At 42.0% G+C, this 17425-nt stretch overlaps 1 protein-coding gene across 1 annotated transcript in view; it reads left to right on the top strand.

The window, feature by feature from the left end:
• Positions 1 to 17425, top strand: part of LOC137256370 (uncharacterized) — a 49876-nt gene that overhangs the window by 11104 nt on the left and 21347 nt on the right. Inside the window, exons 2-12 of the mRNA XM_067794200.1 lie at positions 5703 to 5726; positions 8650 to 8751; positions 9240 to 9296; positions 10636 to 10720; positions 11712 to 11859; positions 12497 to 12557; positions 13088 to 13193; positions 14076 to 14173; positions 14668 to 14785; positions 15330 to 15461; positions 16078 to 16338. Coding sequence (XP_067650301.1) covers positions 5703 to 5726; positions 8650 to 8751; positions 9240 to 9296; positions 10636 to 10720; positions 11712 to 11859; positions 12497 to 12557; positions 13088 to 13193; positions 14076 to 14173; positions 14668 to 14785; positions 15330 to 15461; positions 16078 to 16338 — 1192 coding nt within the window. The remainder of the gene's footprint in view (positions 1 to 5702; positions 5727 to 8649; positions 8752 to 9239; positions 9297 to 10635; positions 10721 to 11711; positions 11860 to 12496; positions 12558 to 13087; positions 13194 to 14075; positions 14174 to 14667; positions 14786 to 15329; positions 15462 to 16077; positions 16339 to 17425) is intronic.

Raw genomic sequence — 17425 nt, forward strand, 5'->3', positions numbered from 1 at the left:
CATCACATGCGATGAAGTGTTTACTTTTTGTTCACTGATTAGTGTTTTACTGACGAGTGTTGCATTGATGAGTGTTTTACTGACGAGTGTTGTATTGATGAGTGTTTTACTGATGAGTCTTTTACTGACGAGTGTTGTATTGATGAGTGTTCTACTGATGAGTGTTTTACTGACGAGTGTTGTATTGATGAGTGTTTTACTGATCAGTGATTTACAGCTACATGAGTCATTTAATTAGGGCTTTGGAAGGTGCGACACATTTTATGCCGTAACTTAATCCAGTGTAATGAATGCTTATAGAAGGGTGTGTTCAGAATAAAATGTGTGATATCTGAATGCACATGTCAATCGCAGTGTATTTTCAAACTCGTGGACTGTCGGTAGAAGTAGAGTATCGTTTTACACCGCTGTTAGCAATATCACGACGGGAGGAGTCACACAATGTATCCATGTGAGGAACAGAACCCGGATCTCTGCGCAGCGGACTAACGCTTTAACTAGAGCGCTACGGTCCCCCATAAAGGGATGAGAAGGCAGGAATTGTGTACCGTTGTTAGTAATAGGTTGTTACTGTCAGTTTTGTCATCAAAAAGGAAATGTCGATGTCCTCCTTTCCTGTTGGACGGTGGGGGTACCCTAGTTGTTAAAGCGTTCGCTCGTTACGTTAAAGACCCTGATTCGATTCCCTACATAAGTACAATGTATAAAATGGAGTCCATTTCTGGTGGCCGTTATATTGCTAGTAAAGGCGTAAAACCACACTCACTCACTCACTCACCCAGTCTGTCTTCTAGGACTGCGCTACTGTTCGCTGTGTATGTCAGTCGTGCCAGGTCCTAGGTTCAAATCCCGTAACAGTTATGGTTCTGAGCACTGTACCCTTGGTTCTAAGTTTTACGAAAATGGTAAACGTCAGGCAAGCAATAGTACCAGATGTCGTTTCACGGCATGGTGACAAACGGAGACACTGTTGAAAGCGGAGCGCACTCACTCACTCACTAGTTCACTCTCACTCACTTACTGACTCACTCACTCACTCATGAACTCTGTGGCACGGTAGGGTAGCCCGGGTTCAGTTCCCAACAATGTGTGAAGCCCAAGTCTGGTGTCCCCGAATGCTGGGATATTGCTAAAAGCGGCATACAACTAAATTTACCCACCCACCATGCGTAGATGGGCTATGTCCAGTTTAGCTTACTTAATTACTAGTTGTACTTTATGAAATGAACTTTCAAGATAAAACCTTTCCTCTTTTAACTGTTTATCAGTGTCACTCCCGGCCTTATGTCGATATGGCTAGTTTATATACATATGGGTATATAGCCAACGTTTAATATATATATACATATATATATGTGTGTGTGTGTGTGTGTGTGTGTGTGTGTGTGTGTGTGTGTGTGTGTGTGTGTATTACTTGTTGGCTTATACCTATAATGCATTTTTCAGGATACAAGTAAGTTAATGAATGGATAAATATATGTAATTTAGATAGATATCGTGTTTTAAGTGATCTGTGAATAGCATCACTGTTTTATGTCGACAACAAAGGCTGTACTGTCCTTGCGTTAATGGTTGGCTTAGGGGTAATAACATGCATGCTAATGTGTACATATAGCACGCTCGAAACAACATATTCTTGTCATCGATCCATACTGCTTTCCAATAGACATAACCATAAACTCTCCTAAAGAAGTCAAAAAGGGTTTTTATTACTATTACTGTTTGTAAATTAATATATACAGGCGGTTGCCATGAAGCTGGAACATTGCTGGAATGCGGCGTAAAAATAAACTCACATATTTAGGGCCATATGCTGTGGTGTTCTAGAGGTCATGCACGTGGCTGACAGTCGCTGCCGAGTTGTGTTAACGAACATAACCTTCTGAAAAATCCAATGGACCAAACCCATCCAAACAATTCCATCTTTTCATACAAATCCACATACACAACCCGCCCTGACAATCATGAAGGTTTAAGTCAACTTTTCTACCAACGGAAACGCTTAATAAAGTCTTTTAGCAACAGTTTCAGATGGAAGGTTCCCATCGTAGCGTTTCAGTTCAGTTATAACACTCTGGGTATCATTATTTTAAAAATAGCATTCCTCGATCGTTTTAATGAGGCAAAGAATCAAACGGGTAAGGAAAGACTTTGAACTTTGTATCTGAATTTAGTAAGCGAGCGCTAACGTTGTCACGGTCATCACATTGTACATGCTTCTTCAAAATACATCACTCGCTCGAACACGCAATTTCCCAGATTATCAGACTGTGAAGTGTGAGGCTTTACTGTCTGTGTACATTGTAATAAGATGTACTATCCAGCTAAACTATAAGCATTATTTATTTTGTATCATGATGATCTGATAGTGATTCATAAACACATACTCATTATATGGTCGGAAGCCATCGATCGACTTCGCTCTTATCAGAGTTGTTTTGATAGGATTTCGTCCCTCATATACTGTTAGCGGTGGTGGGTTTAGCTCTTCACACCGAAGGCCCGGGCCGGTCCCCAACATAGGCACATTGTGTGAAGCTCATATCTGGTGTCCCCCGCCGTGATTATGGAAAGTGAATGAGTATGATTTTACGCCGCTGTTAGCATTACTACAACACTATCACGGCGGGGGACACCAGACATGGGCTTCACACAATGTGCCCATGTGTCGAATCGATCCTAGATATTCAGAGTGACGAGCGGACGCTTTACACTAATTCTCTGTCAAGTGGAGCCATTTATTGATATTGCTGTCGCACTTAAACTGTAGCCTCAGGAGGTGGGATTTGTATCTAAAAATATGTTTGTTGTTAAATAGCAATCCAAGGGCATCGCAAAACAAAGTTACATGACACGCCCTCATGCTTATCTGACTATCCACAGATGTTCATATGGGCTGATTTTATGACAAAACACTTGTCGCCAGACGAGGTACCTATCTATACAATGTAACCCACGATAGAGAATCCTGTAAAAGTTTTTAAATAACATTTATAAATATTCCATATTTTTTCTCTCAAGAGAAGCTAAAGAATGGCGATTAAATGTGATTTTTAAAAATTAGATTGCCTTTTTAACATTGTCTCCGGTATATGCGTAATGTACGTTACTGTTGAATTAACAATATCTACAACACGCAGATACCCAGTTTAAGGTCTTCAAATGATGTGAAATAGCTGAAAAAGTAATTAGGAAAACGTGTTGAAGCTGAACAGACGATTACTCCAGATGTCGTTACAATAAAAGCATAATTAGATTTTATATCGTTTAGCTTTTTAAGGATTTAATCTATGTGACCTACATAAATGAACATATAATGCAGGAAATGCAGACAACAGCAAGGCAAGTGCTACAACGGGATGGAGCAAAGTGCAGTGATGTGTCACAGAAAATACACGCAGAGAGTCTGTGATACTCAATACACGTAAATGTAATCATTGTGATGTAGACATAGTTCACATAGACAACTGATCCCTATTAAGAATGGAATACATATTATACAAAATCCGGCTAATACAGAATCAATGAGTTTGCTCGGTTATGTCTCAAAGCCGTCTAGACCTTGATAACGTACTTTACACTATAGTGAGCGTTCTTAACGTTATCGGACACCCCCTAACGATGCTATACTTCGTTACTTTTCCAAGACACCTATTTGTATTTTTTAATCTATACATACTGCACGTTTTTTTGTAATAGTTTATGATAACCAGTGTATTGTAAGCTACAGAGCTGTAATACAGTGAGAGGTAGCGTAGATAACCAACAATGTCATGTTTCACGTTGTTCTTCAGTTTCCTCATCTGGCCCCCTTTGTGAGCAAGAATATTACATTGATTTCTGGTCAGTAGAGGACACTATTATGTACAAGACACAATTTTCTTCCAGGTTTGTTTCATCTTATAATATAATGCTTCAAACAATATGGTCAGGTAGATTTCATATGGCGGTAACGTACATTGCATGAATTCATTTTTCTACGTTACCTCTTTGAGGCGGATTTTTTCCAAAGTTAAAAGCTGTATCCCACCGACTGTCATTGATTTTGATAGAGAGGAATGTATTTCTTAAAAGGGAACGTCTACATTACTGTAATTATATTTATGTTTTCTCAGTCTGTGCTATTCGTTTTGTCAGAGAGATTACAAAACAAAAAAGATGCCTGTATCTCCTTAATGCTTGGTTCTTGCACACCATGTGTCATGAGTTGTTACCTGTTAAAACATACTAAAATTTCACAGAAAGTCAACACTTTATTTTTCAAAAATATATTTGGCTATTGGCCCAACTTTACAGAGGACTGGTGTTTGAGGACAAACTAAGGCTACCTTACCGGCCCGATTATGGAAAATGTTTTTTACTTTTGCTAACCGTTTAACATGAAAATAGTGTTAGAAAAATTTATACATTGTAGGGGAACCGTGTCTAACTATTTAGCATTCACAAATACAGATGACGTCGACTTAAAATAGAGTCCCGCTGTGTATCTCCCGGTGTGTATCTCCCGGTGTGTATCTCCCGGTGTGTATCTCCCGGTGTGTTCCAAGCCACAAACATATAATAGTGAGCGCAAGGGTGGTCAGTGGCAGTTTTAGTGAATTGACTTTTGACATCATAGTCATGACAAAGAAAGCCTAGCAAAATCGCAAGACAAACAGTTTCAGTGTTTGCTGTTTAACGCCTCAGAATTAGTCCAGCTATATAATAATTGAGTATGAACAGGAAAACCCATTGATTAACATCTTGAGCATCCATCGACGCAATCGGGGTGCGATGACATGTGTCAACCATGATCCCGTTAGTCGCCTCTTACGACAACCATGGTTGCTGGAAATCAGTTGTAACTCGAATGTAGGCAAACCATAAAACACAACACTACATTTCATGATCTGGCAATATTTAACCCGAATATTTATACATTATTGTAAATTTCAATTTATCTTGGAGAAGGTTCTACAATAATGTGGCTTTTGCTAGATGGACTGAGGGACACAGGAAATAATTAGTCGCTGTGAAAATTTTCACTTCACCTTGAAAACCACAGAAATCATAACAAAACCTTTCCTACTGATCTAACTGACCAACATAGCGTAATGCACAGATTAGTTATAATGACATCGCATCTATTGAACTTAAAGTTTGTGATGGGTGGCCAATATTCTAACCCGGACCTTCAGGGTATGGGAAAACGGTAAGCTATCACACCACCCTTTCAAAGAAAAGCTTAGGTATTTGTGCAGGTAATTAAACACCTTATTGATTTAAAGCTTCAGTTGACAGAGAATGTTGCACAAATGTGAATATTTGCTGCAGATGGACAGTTTGAATGTTTGCCACGTCAATGCATATACGACCATGTCGCACCAATAAATCATGGCTGACAGATGGGTAAACATGTCCTGTCAATTTTAAAGGATTTGCTGGTGCGTGTTCATTAAAGCATGAGAAGTGACAGTTTATTAAGCAAAGTAAATTAATCTATTATCGTATAAAGACGTAAAAAATAACTTACATGTACAGTTAAACGTTACATGTACATGCCGTATGTCTGGCAAGGAGGAATGGGGTGTTAAAGGGACCAGATCATTGTATTCAGAAATATATGACCAGTAACAACGGGTAAACGGCAAAATCTCTACTGCTCTGAGAGACTTGCCAGAGTATTGTTGGCTTGCTTTGGATTTATTGTTTTGTGTCAAAAGGACTCTTCGACTCCAATGGACAGGGTAAGTGTCAAGTCACTCTGGGAATAGACCATCTGAGCGTACGTTTGAGGGAAACTGACCATGGTTGTTGTGTTGTGTTGTGTTGTGTTGTGTCGCCCAGAACAAAGACTCTGTGTTATGTCATTGGCGTCTGTCTGAAGCTGTTGTCAGTGATGCCTAGATTAAAACGAATGAGTTGAACTCTTGACCACAGCAATAACATCTCACTGAATGTCCGTCATGTAATTTCGAGCGTCCGTATGACATATTGTTATTGGTATATGCTTGCAAAACATATCTCTTTTAAGTTTGATAGAAGCACGGTTGCCGTACTTGAAGACATACATATTTATCTGACTATATCAGCCTTGATTACACAGTGCCACTTAGAAAGTGGTCAAATATAAGTTACTATTTTATATTTTGGATAACACTTTCTTAGTTTCAGCCGTGGGAGCCGTGCCAGTTTACAGTTGTGAGATGGGTACACAACGTACAGTTGTCTGTTTTGGTGGACGTTGCGGTGGCTGAGGGGGTTAGATGGCTGATTTTGTGTGCTGGGCATTAGGTGTCAGAGTCTGCGGACGTGGGTTTAAATCCTGGATGGGGCTCAACCCAACAAAAGTACAAATTTGTATTTTTCTAAGAATGTATAATCTTGCTACAAGAAATGTGTCAGACTTGCATATAAACGTTTTCATCATTTTATGTATATCTGGGCCCATATATAGCAGGTCGGGTCAAGTCATGTATCTACGTACTTGTTCACGTATATGGGAAACAACACCTCGGGGCCGAGCCGGTTTCTAATACACCTAGCTCGTCTGTTATTTATGTACTAACACACATGTCTATATCGAACAGCTACACGTTACTTAATGAAAGGCAAATCCCGCTGTAAGATGCAGCTTATGCATGGACCAGCTGTTATTGATGATACTGTGTTTATCAATGTTTGACATTTGGGAATGACATACAAACAACCACATACACAATGAAGCTGCTTTTGACATACATTACATTTCTCGATATGTTCCGGGGAAGAATATGCCTTCAGCAACCCATGCTTGCCAGAAAAGGCGACTATGCTTGTCGTAAGAGGCGACTAACGAGATCGGGTGGTCGGGCTCGCTGACTTGGTTGTCACATGTCGTAGGTAATAATATTTGACAAGACATTTGCCTTTTTGCCCCCAGCATGCAATACAAGTGTTTTTAGTCGAGGTCACGTCCGTCCCACCGGCTGTTCTTCTCTACACTCCTCCCTCGTGACCTAGTGAACTGTGTCAACATTTCAACGACAATTTGTATACACACTTCTCTTATTGTAGGACATGAATTCTGCAAAACCCACAGACATGTTGTGATGTTTTGAGTATTGAGCGTTTCATTGAGCATTTTGAAATTATTATTTTTCGAGTTAGATTGTGTTACGGTGAATAATTTGCCGTGACGAAAGGTGTAAGAATACCCACAGAACCACCAAAATATGACACTGATACGTCCAAAAAATATTCAACGTTATGCACTGAGCAAACGAAAGCACGATACAAATATTCACAACATAGGTTTCTAGTACAATGTAACTAAGTAAAATCTGAAGTAATGGATCACAAATATAATATCAACTCACCAATGTAGCCTAGTGTTTAATGCGTCCGCTCGTCATGCCGAAGATCCCGGGTTCAATTCCCCATATGGGTGCAATGTGCGAAGCCCATTTCTGGCGTCCCCTTCTGTGATATTGCTGGAATGTTGCTAGAAGCGGCGTAAAACCATATTCACACTCGCACTCCTACACAACGCTACTGCAGCTCACTCACTAACAACAAGTATTCCCACACCACCGTAAACTACGAATTCGAAGGGGCCACTAATTTTAGGTTTAGTTCAGTATAACGCAAGTTAATCCATATTAACGAAGTTTACATTTGCCAGTGACTTACAACACGTTTGATACAAAATAGACGTTACAAAACAATATCCTCGACAGTGTCAAGAAGCCATCTGTTGAAATATTGTGATATACTTACCGATACGATATATTTCGATGCTGTCGGAAATCAATTCCAGCTTCAGCAAGTGTTTGTGACAGTATTAGGAGGAGACTTATCAATATATTACACATGACCGTGGGGTATTTAAATGTGTCCGCTTTTTGTCCACATCCTTCAGTGCTCCCCTCAACAAGTAACTGCATGCTAAGAACGCGAAAAGGCTATATTATACGAAACGACGTGGAGTGGAAAATTATGGGAGTAATTTGACCAAAATAGAAAAAAAACATTCACATATGAAAAACGTTGACATAAAATACGAATAACTAATACCTGTTGGTGTTTGTTATCTTTTTTGTTTTGATATATGTCTTCATAACTGTGCCAGGTCATGTGTTTTCGTAAAATACAAATATGAACGAGATACTGTTTTGCTATTATAACCGACAATATTTGCATGTCAACTTCAGTTCATGTTAAGTTCTCGTACATGTATAAACACCAGTGCTCCTGTCTGGTTGCTGTGAGTGATCTGTCCATCTGTTCATATACAACACTGTATATTAGAAATCCTGAAATTCAATACGTGCACAGTACCCGCTAAGATCCGGGTTAGAATTGAACTTCAGAAGCCCACACTTGTCGTAAGAGGGGTTCGGGGGTCAGGCAAAGTGACATGGTTGACATATATGCATGTCATCGGTTCCCACTTACGCAGAGGAGCATGTTCATGCTGCTGAACACTGAATTGCCTCGATTATTTACAGATCGCCACCATATAGCTGGGATATTGCTGAGTACAGCTTACAACTAAATCATTCGCTCACTCAGTGTGTGCACCCACAGATGATCCGTCAAATTATCAACTTCTATAGCAATAATGACCACTCAAAGAAAACATGACCAAGCGTGGGTTTCATACTTCTACAGTTTGATTTATATTTGCAGATGAAGTCGTCCAAGGTCACAAGGCTGCTTATAGTGCTGTGCTGTCTGCAGTCGATTTATGGCGCCCCCTTTGAAGAGGGTCAGGATGGATCAGAACCCGAGGTGAGGTCAACCTGTACCATACACCTTGATTTCATGTGCACCGAGTGAGTGAGGCAAATGTTACGTGGCTTTGGAAAATATTTGGTGTAAATCACACCCCTTCATCTCACAATGACGCCATTCGTCGACATTGTTAACGCCATTATTCTGACAGAGCAAGGGCGACAATCACCGATGGTATTGTGAGTGAGTAAATGCCTGATTTTACTTTTACGCCGGTTTTAGCAATATTCCAGCAATAGCACGGCAAGGGACTCTAGCCAATGGAATTGGAACCGGGATATGACCTCCAGATATGTCATTACTTGAACATTTTATTTTGAGTTCGGATGAACTTATGGGTTTTGCCATACTTCCTTTCTGCAATTGTTCCGAAGAGTTAGTTCCCCTGATTTGGATTTCGTAAACCCCCGAAATGCATAGAGGATTACTTTACCATGTTATAGGTGTACCTCAAGTTTTGTTATAGATGTTTTTCCCATCTCTAGATGGATATTGACACGGAGCAACAACTTGAAACCGGCATTGAGATTGTTAACAGCCAGGTGAGTGCTCGCATACCCATATAAACTGTCATTCAAAAGAAAGCATACACTCGATGTATGAAGAATATTTTCCAAACAAAATTGAGTAAATATTTAAGTATTGATAGTGGCTTAAAGGTAAACACATTGTGCATGTGTGGGTAAATTATTGTGGACATCTTGCACTATGTTGTGAATGAAATACCATGAAATCATGACTCAGCTGAATCGCACATGCATGTTACACGTCATCAGTAGGAAACACAGCAGAGATGAGATTGTGGTGATTGTGAGTGGTACACCCGATGAGACAGCCATCAATGAGACAGTCATCAATGAGACAGACTGGCTAACTGCCTGAGTTGTACTTTAAGCCGTTTTAGCAATATTCCAACAATATGACGATGGGGATACCTGGAATGGAGTTTACAATTGCACCCATGTGGGAATCAAACCCGAGTCTGCGGCGTGACGAGCGAACGCTGTTTACCACTTGGCTTCCACCGCCCCTTTTCGGAGAGAGAACTGCAACACCAAGAGTGACCACTCTCAAGATGACCGTTACATGCATAGTCACGACCGGATGCTGACAGTGACGTAATCAGCAACATTTTTGGTCACTGGGAGTGTTGGCGGCTCTTCAGGGCATTACATAAACCCATCGAGACTGATTTTTTTTCTCACTCGTTATCATTATTTATTTCCGCAACAGTTTTACTACCATCGTTCCTATACTTTGCGTAAACATACGGCAACGTGCATGACTTTAAAACGACACAATGCATTGACAATGACACCCCGAGTTTAGCGCATCAGCCTTTTTCATACACGAATCGATACCCACGCACTGTTCCACAGTGTAGGGCCCACCAAGATCCAGGTGAGAATTGATCTTCAGTAACCCATGCTTATCGCAAGAGGCGACTAACGGCATTAGGCAGGCCGACTGGGTTGACCATTGTATCTCAGTTGCATAGATAGATGCTCGTGCTGTTGACCACTTAATGGTCTGGTACAAAACCGGTTATCTACAGACAATCGCCATAATAGTTGAGATGTTGTTGAGTGTGACGTAAAATGAAAGTCATTCACACCATAGTGTGTGGAAGATGCCGGGGTGTGCCGTACGATTTCATCGTTTTCGAATTGGTTTTGTACCAAAATTATATGTGTGTGTTTACTGCATATCTCACCCGTTCGAGAGGAGGAAAGTATTCATAGCCAAAGTCTCGTTTTCATGGTTCATTAGAGGCTACAGTTTTAATAAGGTTCAATTAAGATATTTCCTAAAAGTCAAGTACCAAATACGATGCATGATTGCAATTTGTGCGTTTTAACCAAGAATCTGATCGATTTGCAGACCGGACATCGACAGAAAAGGGCTTTCTTCTACACCCGACCTTGGCCTGACAACGTCATTCCATACGTCTTCTCACCAAACGTCCGTAAGTCTCTAAATATTCCATCTAGAAACAGGCAAGTGAATCAGTGCTTGTGGTGCACGGTTTTCCCATACTCTGCTAATAAACTCTAGGAACATAACATCTTGGGTTTGAAATATACGTGGTTGTGTCTGGAAGTAGTCACTACCGTGTCCATGCTCCATCATTCCATTAAAGGATTGACCCGCGGAGATCAGGGTTAGAACACTGGCCCTCAGTCACCCAATCATGGTTTTCGTAAGAGGCCACTGAAGGGTTAGGGTGGTCAGGCTCGCTAACTGGGATGACACATGTCAATCGCTGGATTGTCTGGTCCAGACTCGATTATTGACAACCCCCCACATGACTGGAATATTGCTGTGTGCGGCGATAAACAACACATACATAAACACCATTAAAGGATTGAATATTGAAGACCTCATCAGTTCTTGATTCCCGTCTACATCAAGCAGACCCGAAGTGATGTTTCTTTCTTTGTTTGTTTGTTTGACGCCGCACTCAGCAATATTGCTGCAATATGGCGGCGGTCAGTTAAAAAGCCAGGACCAGACCATCCAGTGATCAACATGATCTACATAGATCTACGCAACTGGTATGGGATATCAGCCTGCCAGCCTAGCCACTCGCTCCCGTTAGTCGCCTCTTACGGCAAGCATGGGTTGCTGAAGACCAGTTCTAACCCGGTCTAGCAGTTAAGTGCCTGAAATAAGAGTCGAATCAGCTCTAAGCCAACTCACTCACTAACCCACTCAGCCGGTATTTCAATTGCCATGGAGTGTAAACTTAATATTAAAGAGTGACAAAATTACTGAGACTCTTAAAGCCGAGGATCACACTTCCGAATGTGGATTCGAACAGGACAGGGCACCAAGTTATGCTCAGCATTGATAGAATAATGAATAGTTATGGTATGTTGCACATGTTTTGATTACAGTAAATGAAATTGTTCGGATAAGAAAGAGTTTTCAGCCATTAAGGACTCTCTTCCTTACAGCTGCAGATCTTAAGAGGCAATGGAGAGGATTCATGGACACGATAGAGAAGAACACCTGCATCCGTTTCAAGGAAAAGGCCGATAACTCTTCCAGTGTTCCTGGTGCGAATAACACTACGGGATGGGTTTACATATATGACAGCGTCTTGTGAGTTGACATCCTAACCCATTCGTTTCCCGTTTAACCAGTCATTTTGGCTTACAGATGCATGGATCCATGCATCCATCGATCCACGCATGCATGCATGCATCCACACACACACACGTTCTCTCACTCACACACATACATACATACGTACGTACGTACGTACGTACATACATACATACATACATACATACATACATACATACATACATACATACATACATGGGGGCATGTTTTCTTCCCTATACCAGGCTAATTCTTGAAGTCACAACACATAGAAAAAGTACCTCATTCCCACTGCATGCAGAATCTGTGGCACTGCTTTCTATATATTTAGTGTAGTGTGGTGTTTGGCAATGTAGGAAAGCTCGCAAATTATTATGTCTTTCCCCTTTCACTAAATAAATTGTGTCATCCATTATTCACTGCTATACCTTTTGGCCCTTGAAGATCCGGGTTAGTGTTGGTCTTCACAAACACATGCTTGTCGTAAGTGGCTACTAACGGGATCGGATGGTCAAGCAAGCTGGCTTGGCTGATACATAATTGTATTTTGATGGCGTGTTCATCACTGGATTGTCTAGTCCGACTGGTTACCGGAACAAGGTTGAAGTATAAACTGAGTCCTTCTGGGTTACAGATGCGCATCACACATTGGGTATATTTCACAAGGAAGATCGCTGTCACCATGCCGCGGAGCTGTGAGTTTACTGACCGTTTATTGTCTGATTCTGAATCCGGCTAATTCCTTTATACAAACTGAAGATGGTAAAGGATGGAGAGTACATCTTTGTCTAACACCAACCAAGAATGTAAAACATTTTAATGTGTTCCCCATCCCGTAAACACTGCGGCTTTTACATATAATACTTGAAATCGCTGACATTCACATATATTCACAAATGTTGTCTTGAAGTCACCCACCGGGGTTTTACGTTGTTTTGCCAGTGTGTATCCTGTATGCACAAATAATGCATGATGACGGAGAATAATCACTGTGCGGATCCAATTTTATTCTTTGTAGCCACCACACATCCATTAAATTGCTAGATTTCGGTGGAGCTGTGTGCATCATTTCAGCCAGTCGTCAACATACTTGTCGCTAGACCATTTACCCGTGAATATCCGAGTTAGAAATTGGTCATTTCGGAAATTCCAGCTTATATTTCCTCAGAATATCAATGAAAACTATGTACTTAAATGATTGATTTTTATATCCTTTACCGATTAGATGACATACGCCCATGAATTCGGACATATGCTTGGCTTGGTACATGACCTAAGCATGACCGTACGCCAGGAATACATCAATTCAAACCTGGGCAATGCTGGCGACTGTGAGTAAACTATTTGCTTTGTTTGTTTGGTTTTTTTTATGATAACTATTTCTATAGCGCTGACTTACACAACGCAAGCTCAAAACGTTGACAATCACAATCTGATTAATATTGCTAATAATTAGCACACGGATGACCCATGCTGCCTGTGAAGCGCTAGAAGGTCTAAAAGTATCATGATTTTTTTACCCCGTTATGTGAATTGAGGCAATTTTGAACAATCTCACTTGCCTACGGTGACCATATGTATCACATGTGCTTCGTTGTGGGGTAGGACTGATGTCTTAGAAACGCTTGGATCAATATCAATCCTTACACGACATGCATCCAAGTCAAAGAGTCCGAATATCTTATCCATCTTACGTGGTAGGGTAGCCTTGTGGGTAAGCTGAAGACCAGGTTCTATCTATCTATCTATCTATCTATCTATCTATCTATCTATCTATCTATCTATCTGTCTGTCTGTCTGTCTGTCTGTCTGTCTGTCTGTCTGTCTGTCTGTCTGTCTATCTGTCTGTCTGTCTGTCTGTCTGTCTGTCTATCTGTCAGTCTGTGTTTGTCTATCTGTGAAGATCCGGGGTAGAATAGATCGTCAGCACCCCATGCTTACCACGAAAAGCGACTATGCTTGTCGAAAAATGCGACTAACGATATCGGGTGTTTGATATCGCTGACTGGGTTGACATGTCATCGGTTCCTTATTGCGCAGATCGATTCTTATGCTGTTAATCTTGATTACTGGATTGTCTTGTCCAGACTCGATTATTTTCGCCATATAGCTGGAATATTGCTGAGTGCGACGTAAAACTAAACTCACTCATTTTTTGCACATAGGTCGAACACAACAAACCATCAGAAGCTTGTATGATGACTTGTTTTCAGATTACCGGCCCCAGCAAGAACTGGAGTCCGAAGTCCAGCAGCAGAAATACAAAAGTTGTGGTTTCTCCTCCCAGTCTGTAATGACGTACAACAACTACGTGAGAAAATATCATTACTTGTATCATTCCTTGATAAAGACAAGTACTGCTAAACTTAGTTAAAGCACAATGTCGCGACAAAATATGTGTGTGTGTGTGTGTGTGTGTGTGTGTGTGTGTGTGTGTGTGTGTGTGTGTGTGTGTGTGTGTGTGTGCATGCATAAGCATTTAAATTCCTTTTGATGCAATAAACGAACTATTATCACTTACGACTTGTCTGAAATCGATAATTGAAATTTCGAGACGAACACCTTTGGAAGTTAAACGATTTATTTGCATCCGTACAGTGAAAACTGTCACACGCGGTTTTGTCGGTGTTTGCCGAACTGGCCTCAGTCACAAGTTGCGTAAAAGGATGATTCCTGTTACCTAGCAACCATGTTTCCATGTACTTAGTAACCATGTTTCCTGATACCTAGTACTCAGGTTTCCTGTTACCTAGCAACCAGGTTTCCTGTTACCTTGTACCCACGAGTCGTCAATGTCTGTTTCAGCTGATATCCAAGTATGGGTGGCCGACTTACACATACCTGTATCCTGGCGCTCCACGGCCATCACTCGCCAGTCAGTTCCTGTTCTTCAAGGAAATCAGCATCAATCACCAGTGCTGCGGTAGGCACCGATCTTTAACACATTGGTGATCTTCATTTATACTTCCGACTCGTGAACGTCCTGGTTTGAATTGACCTACCATAGCCCATGCTTGTCGCAAGAGGCTACATCCGGGTTTCACTGTGTGTGTAGAGCGGTAACAACAGATCAAACTAAAATAGTAAGAGCCGTTTCCACGCACCACGATGCGTGCTGCAACGGAAAAGAAACGCTTGATTTAACGCATCACATAGCCTATATACATGTACACATGGAACCAGTCCGTATTACGCACGACGTAACACGTGATTACGAAGAAAATACGTACACGTGGAAACCTAGCTTACTAACGAGAGACCGGTGGTCAGGCTTGTTGATTTGGTTCACACATGTCACGTATACCAGTTGCATATATCAATGCTCATGCTGTTGATCACTGGATTCGCTGCTCCAGACTGGATTATTTACAGATGCCTCCATATAGTTGGAATAATGCTGAGGGCGGCGTGAAATTAAACTCACTCACCATTGTACAATTTATTCATGGATTATATGTTTGTTCCAGGCGAGACTAGCTGCCAAAGCTCAACCTGTGCAAACGAGGGATACATGGGGAAATTCGAAGATAAATGTCAATGCGTGTGTCCCTCTGGGTTGGATAGTCGCGCCAATTGTAACACCGCCCTCAACGCAAGGTGTAAGTACGAATCCATGTCCACAACAGGCGAGTGGCGGCTGGGTAGTCTAGTGGATAAACTCTTCGCTCACCACTCTGAAGATCCGGGTTCGACTCCCCTCCTGGGTACAATGTGTGAAGCCCATTTCTGGAGTCTGTTTTAAAGTCCCCCTGTATCCCAGACATGAGGGGCAGTGGAGAAACATAGTGGTCAAGGCTTCCGCGGGCCAACGGCCCAGGATCGATTCCCACACCTGAGTGACAAAGAAAGATTCGATTTAAATTAAAAAGGAGGTAGAGGGAGATTCAGGCTTTGATAAAAATCTAGACCTTTTCCAATCGTTCTCCAGTGTCATAGAAATCGTGGGCGAAATAAAAGGAAACTATGGTTCAGGACTCGAATGTGTTAGCCACACAGATTTAGCCCTTACGGACGGTGAGGTAGTGGAATGGTTTCTTCGTTCGTTCGTCACGATGAAGATCCGAGTCCGATTCCCCATATGGTTAGAGCGTGTGAAGCCCCGTGGTGATGGTATTACTGTGGTGGTGTTAAAATTGGCGCAGAACTAAACTCAATCACTCACCCTGAATACATTGCCTAATATCGGCTGATAATGGTCACGCATTTTCTCCGCAGACCCAGTGGCAGACTGGCCCAGTGAGGTGTCGTACCTCGCCCCAAAGGAGGGTTGTCCGCCATCGGGCTTCAAGGTGGGGACACGCTTCGCCTACAGCCATGGGGGCATCACATACTCCTCTCCCAACACCCTGGCTGGGCTCCAGTCCACCGGTGCCCTCCAGCTTGACTTCTGCACCAACACCGGCAACACCTACTCCGGCAAATGGACGCCGGGAAGCTTTTGCTTCTACAACCCAGGAATCGTGTGCCCCAATTACGGTAATGAGGGAATGAGATGGGAACTACGCGTGTAGGTGTGCGTGTATGTGGGCCCCAATTACGGTAATGAGGGAATGAGATGGGAACTACGCGTGTAGGTGGGCGTGCGTTCATGCGTGCGTGTATGCATGCGTGTTTGTGTGCATCGAGTAAATTTATTAATTTGATTGATGTTTGTTCGAGCGTCGTTGTGGATGCAAAATATGATATGGGTTAAAATCGCTATCAAAGCGTATAAGGACATTCATTCACTCTGCTTGTGACGAACAGAGCAAAGGCCTTGAAAATTTATTGTGCATATATTTCGAATTAATTTGGTGTTTAGATAGTGATTAATCGTGGGATTCATGTCGTTTGTTTGGAGAATTCTTCGACATTCCTCCTGCAACGTGTTGACATGTTCTGGAACTATCCGAGGACGATGGTGACGTTTACGGACGCGTCGATCAGGATCGTCCCAGAGATGCTCGACTGGGTTCAGATCAGGCGATATGGTATTTCATGGAATAACACAAAAGGTTGCGCTGGCAACAAAGGCATCTGTTATGCGAGCTGCACAGCGTCGATCGTTGTCATGTTGGAACAGTTCCCACAAGAGGAGGTGGGGTGGCAGGATGAGATCGATGTACCGATTTGCTTTAAAATTGCCTTGATGAACCACAGTGTAGGACATGGCTCCCAACACCATGACGGTTCGTCAGTCGAATTTGTCGACCTGTCGAACCGGACGTCGATGGTCCATATCCCGTCGTTGCAGGAGGAAACACGATGAAAACACGAACTAAACGCGTCGCCATGCCTTAACACTGTTGCGGCAGTGGTGTAGTCGTGTTGGGACAGGTCCAACTTTTGGTCATCCTCGATATGTCCAGGGTATACGTTCCGATAAGTCACCACAATACCCTGGATGTACCTACTTTCCTACCTCCCGTGTCTGTTTTGTTGTTGTTGTTGTTGTTGTTGTTGTTGTTGTTTTGGTTTTTCTATCCAATGAGGTGTTTACAAACAAATTTCACAGCTGCGACAGCTATCTTTCTTGACTTTGGCAAGCTCTGTTGTAACAGCGGTTGTGTTGACTGGCAACTGT

This window comes from Haliotis asinina, chromosome 11, assembly GCF_037392515.1.
Source record: "Haliotis asinina isolate JCU_RB_2024 chromosome 11, JCU_Hal_asi_v2, whole genome shotgun sequence".
In the NCBI taxonomy this organism is placed as follows: Eukaryota; Metazoa; Mollusca; class Gastropoda; order Lepetellida; family Haliotidae; genus Haliotis; species Haliotis asinina.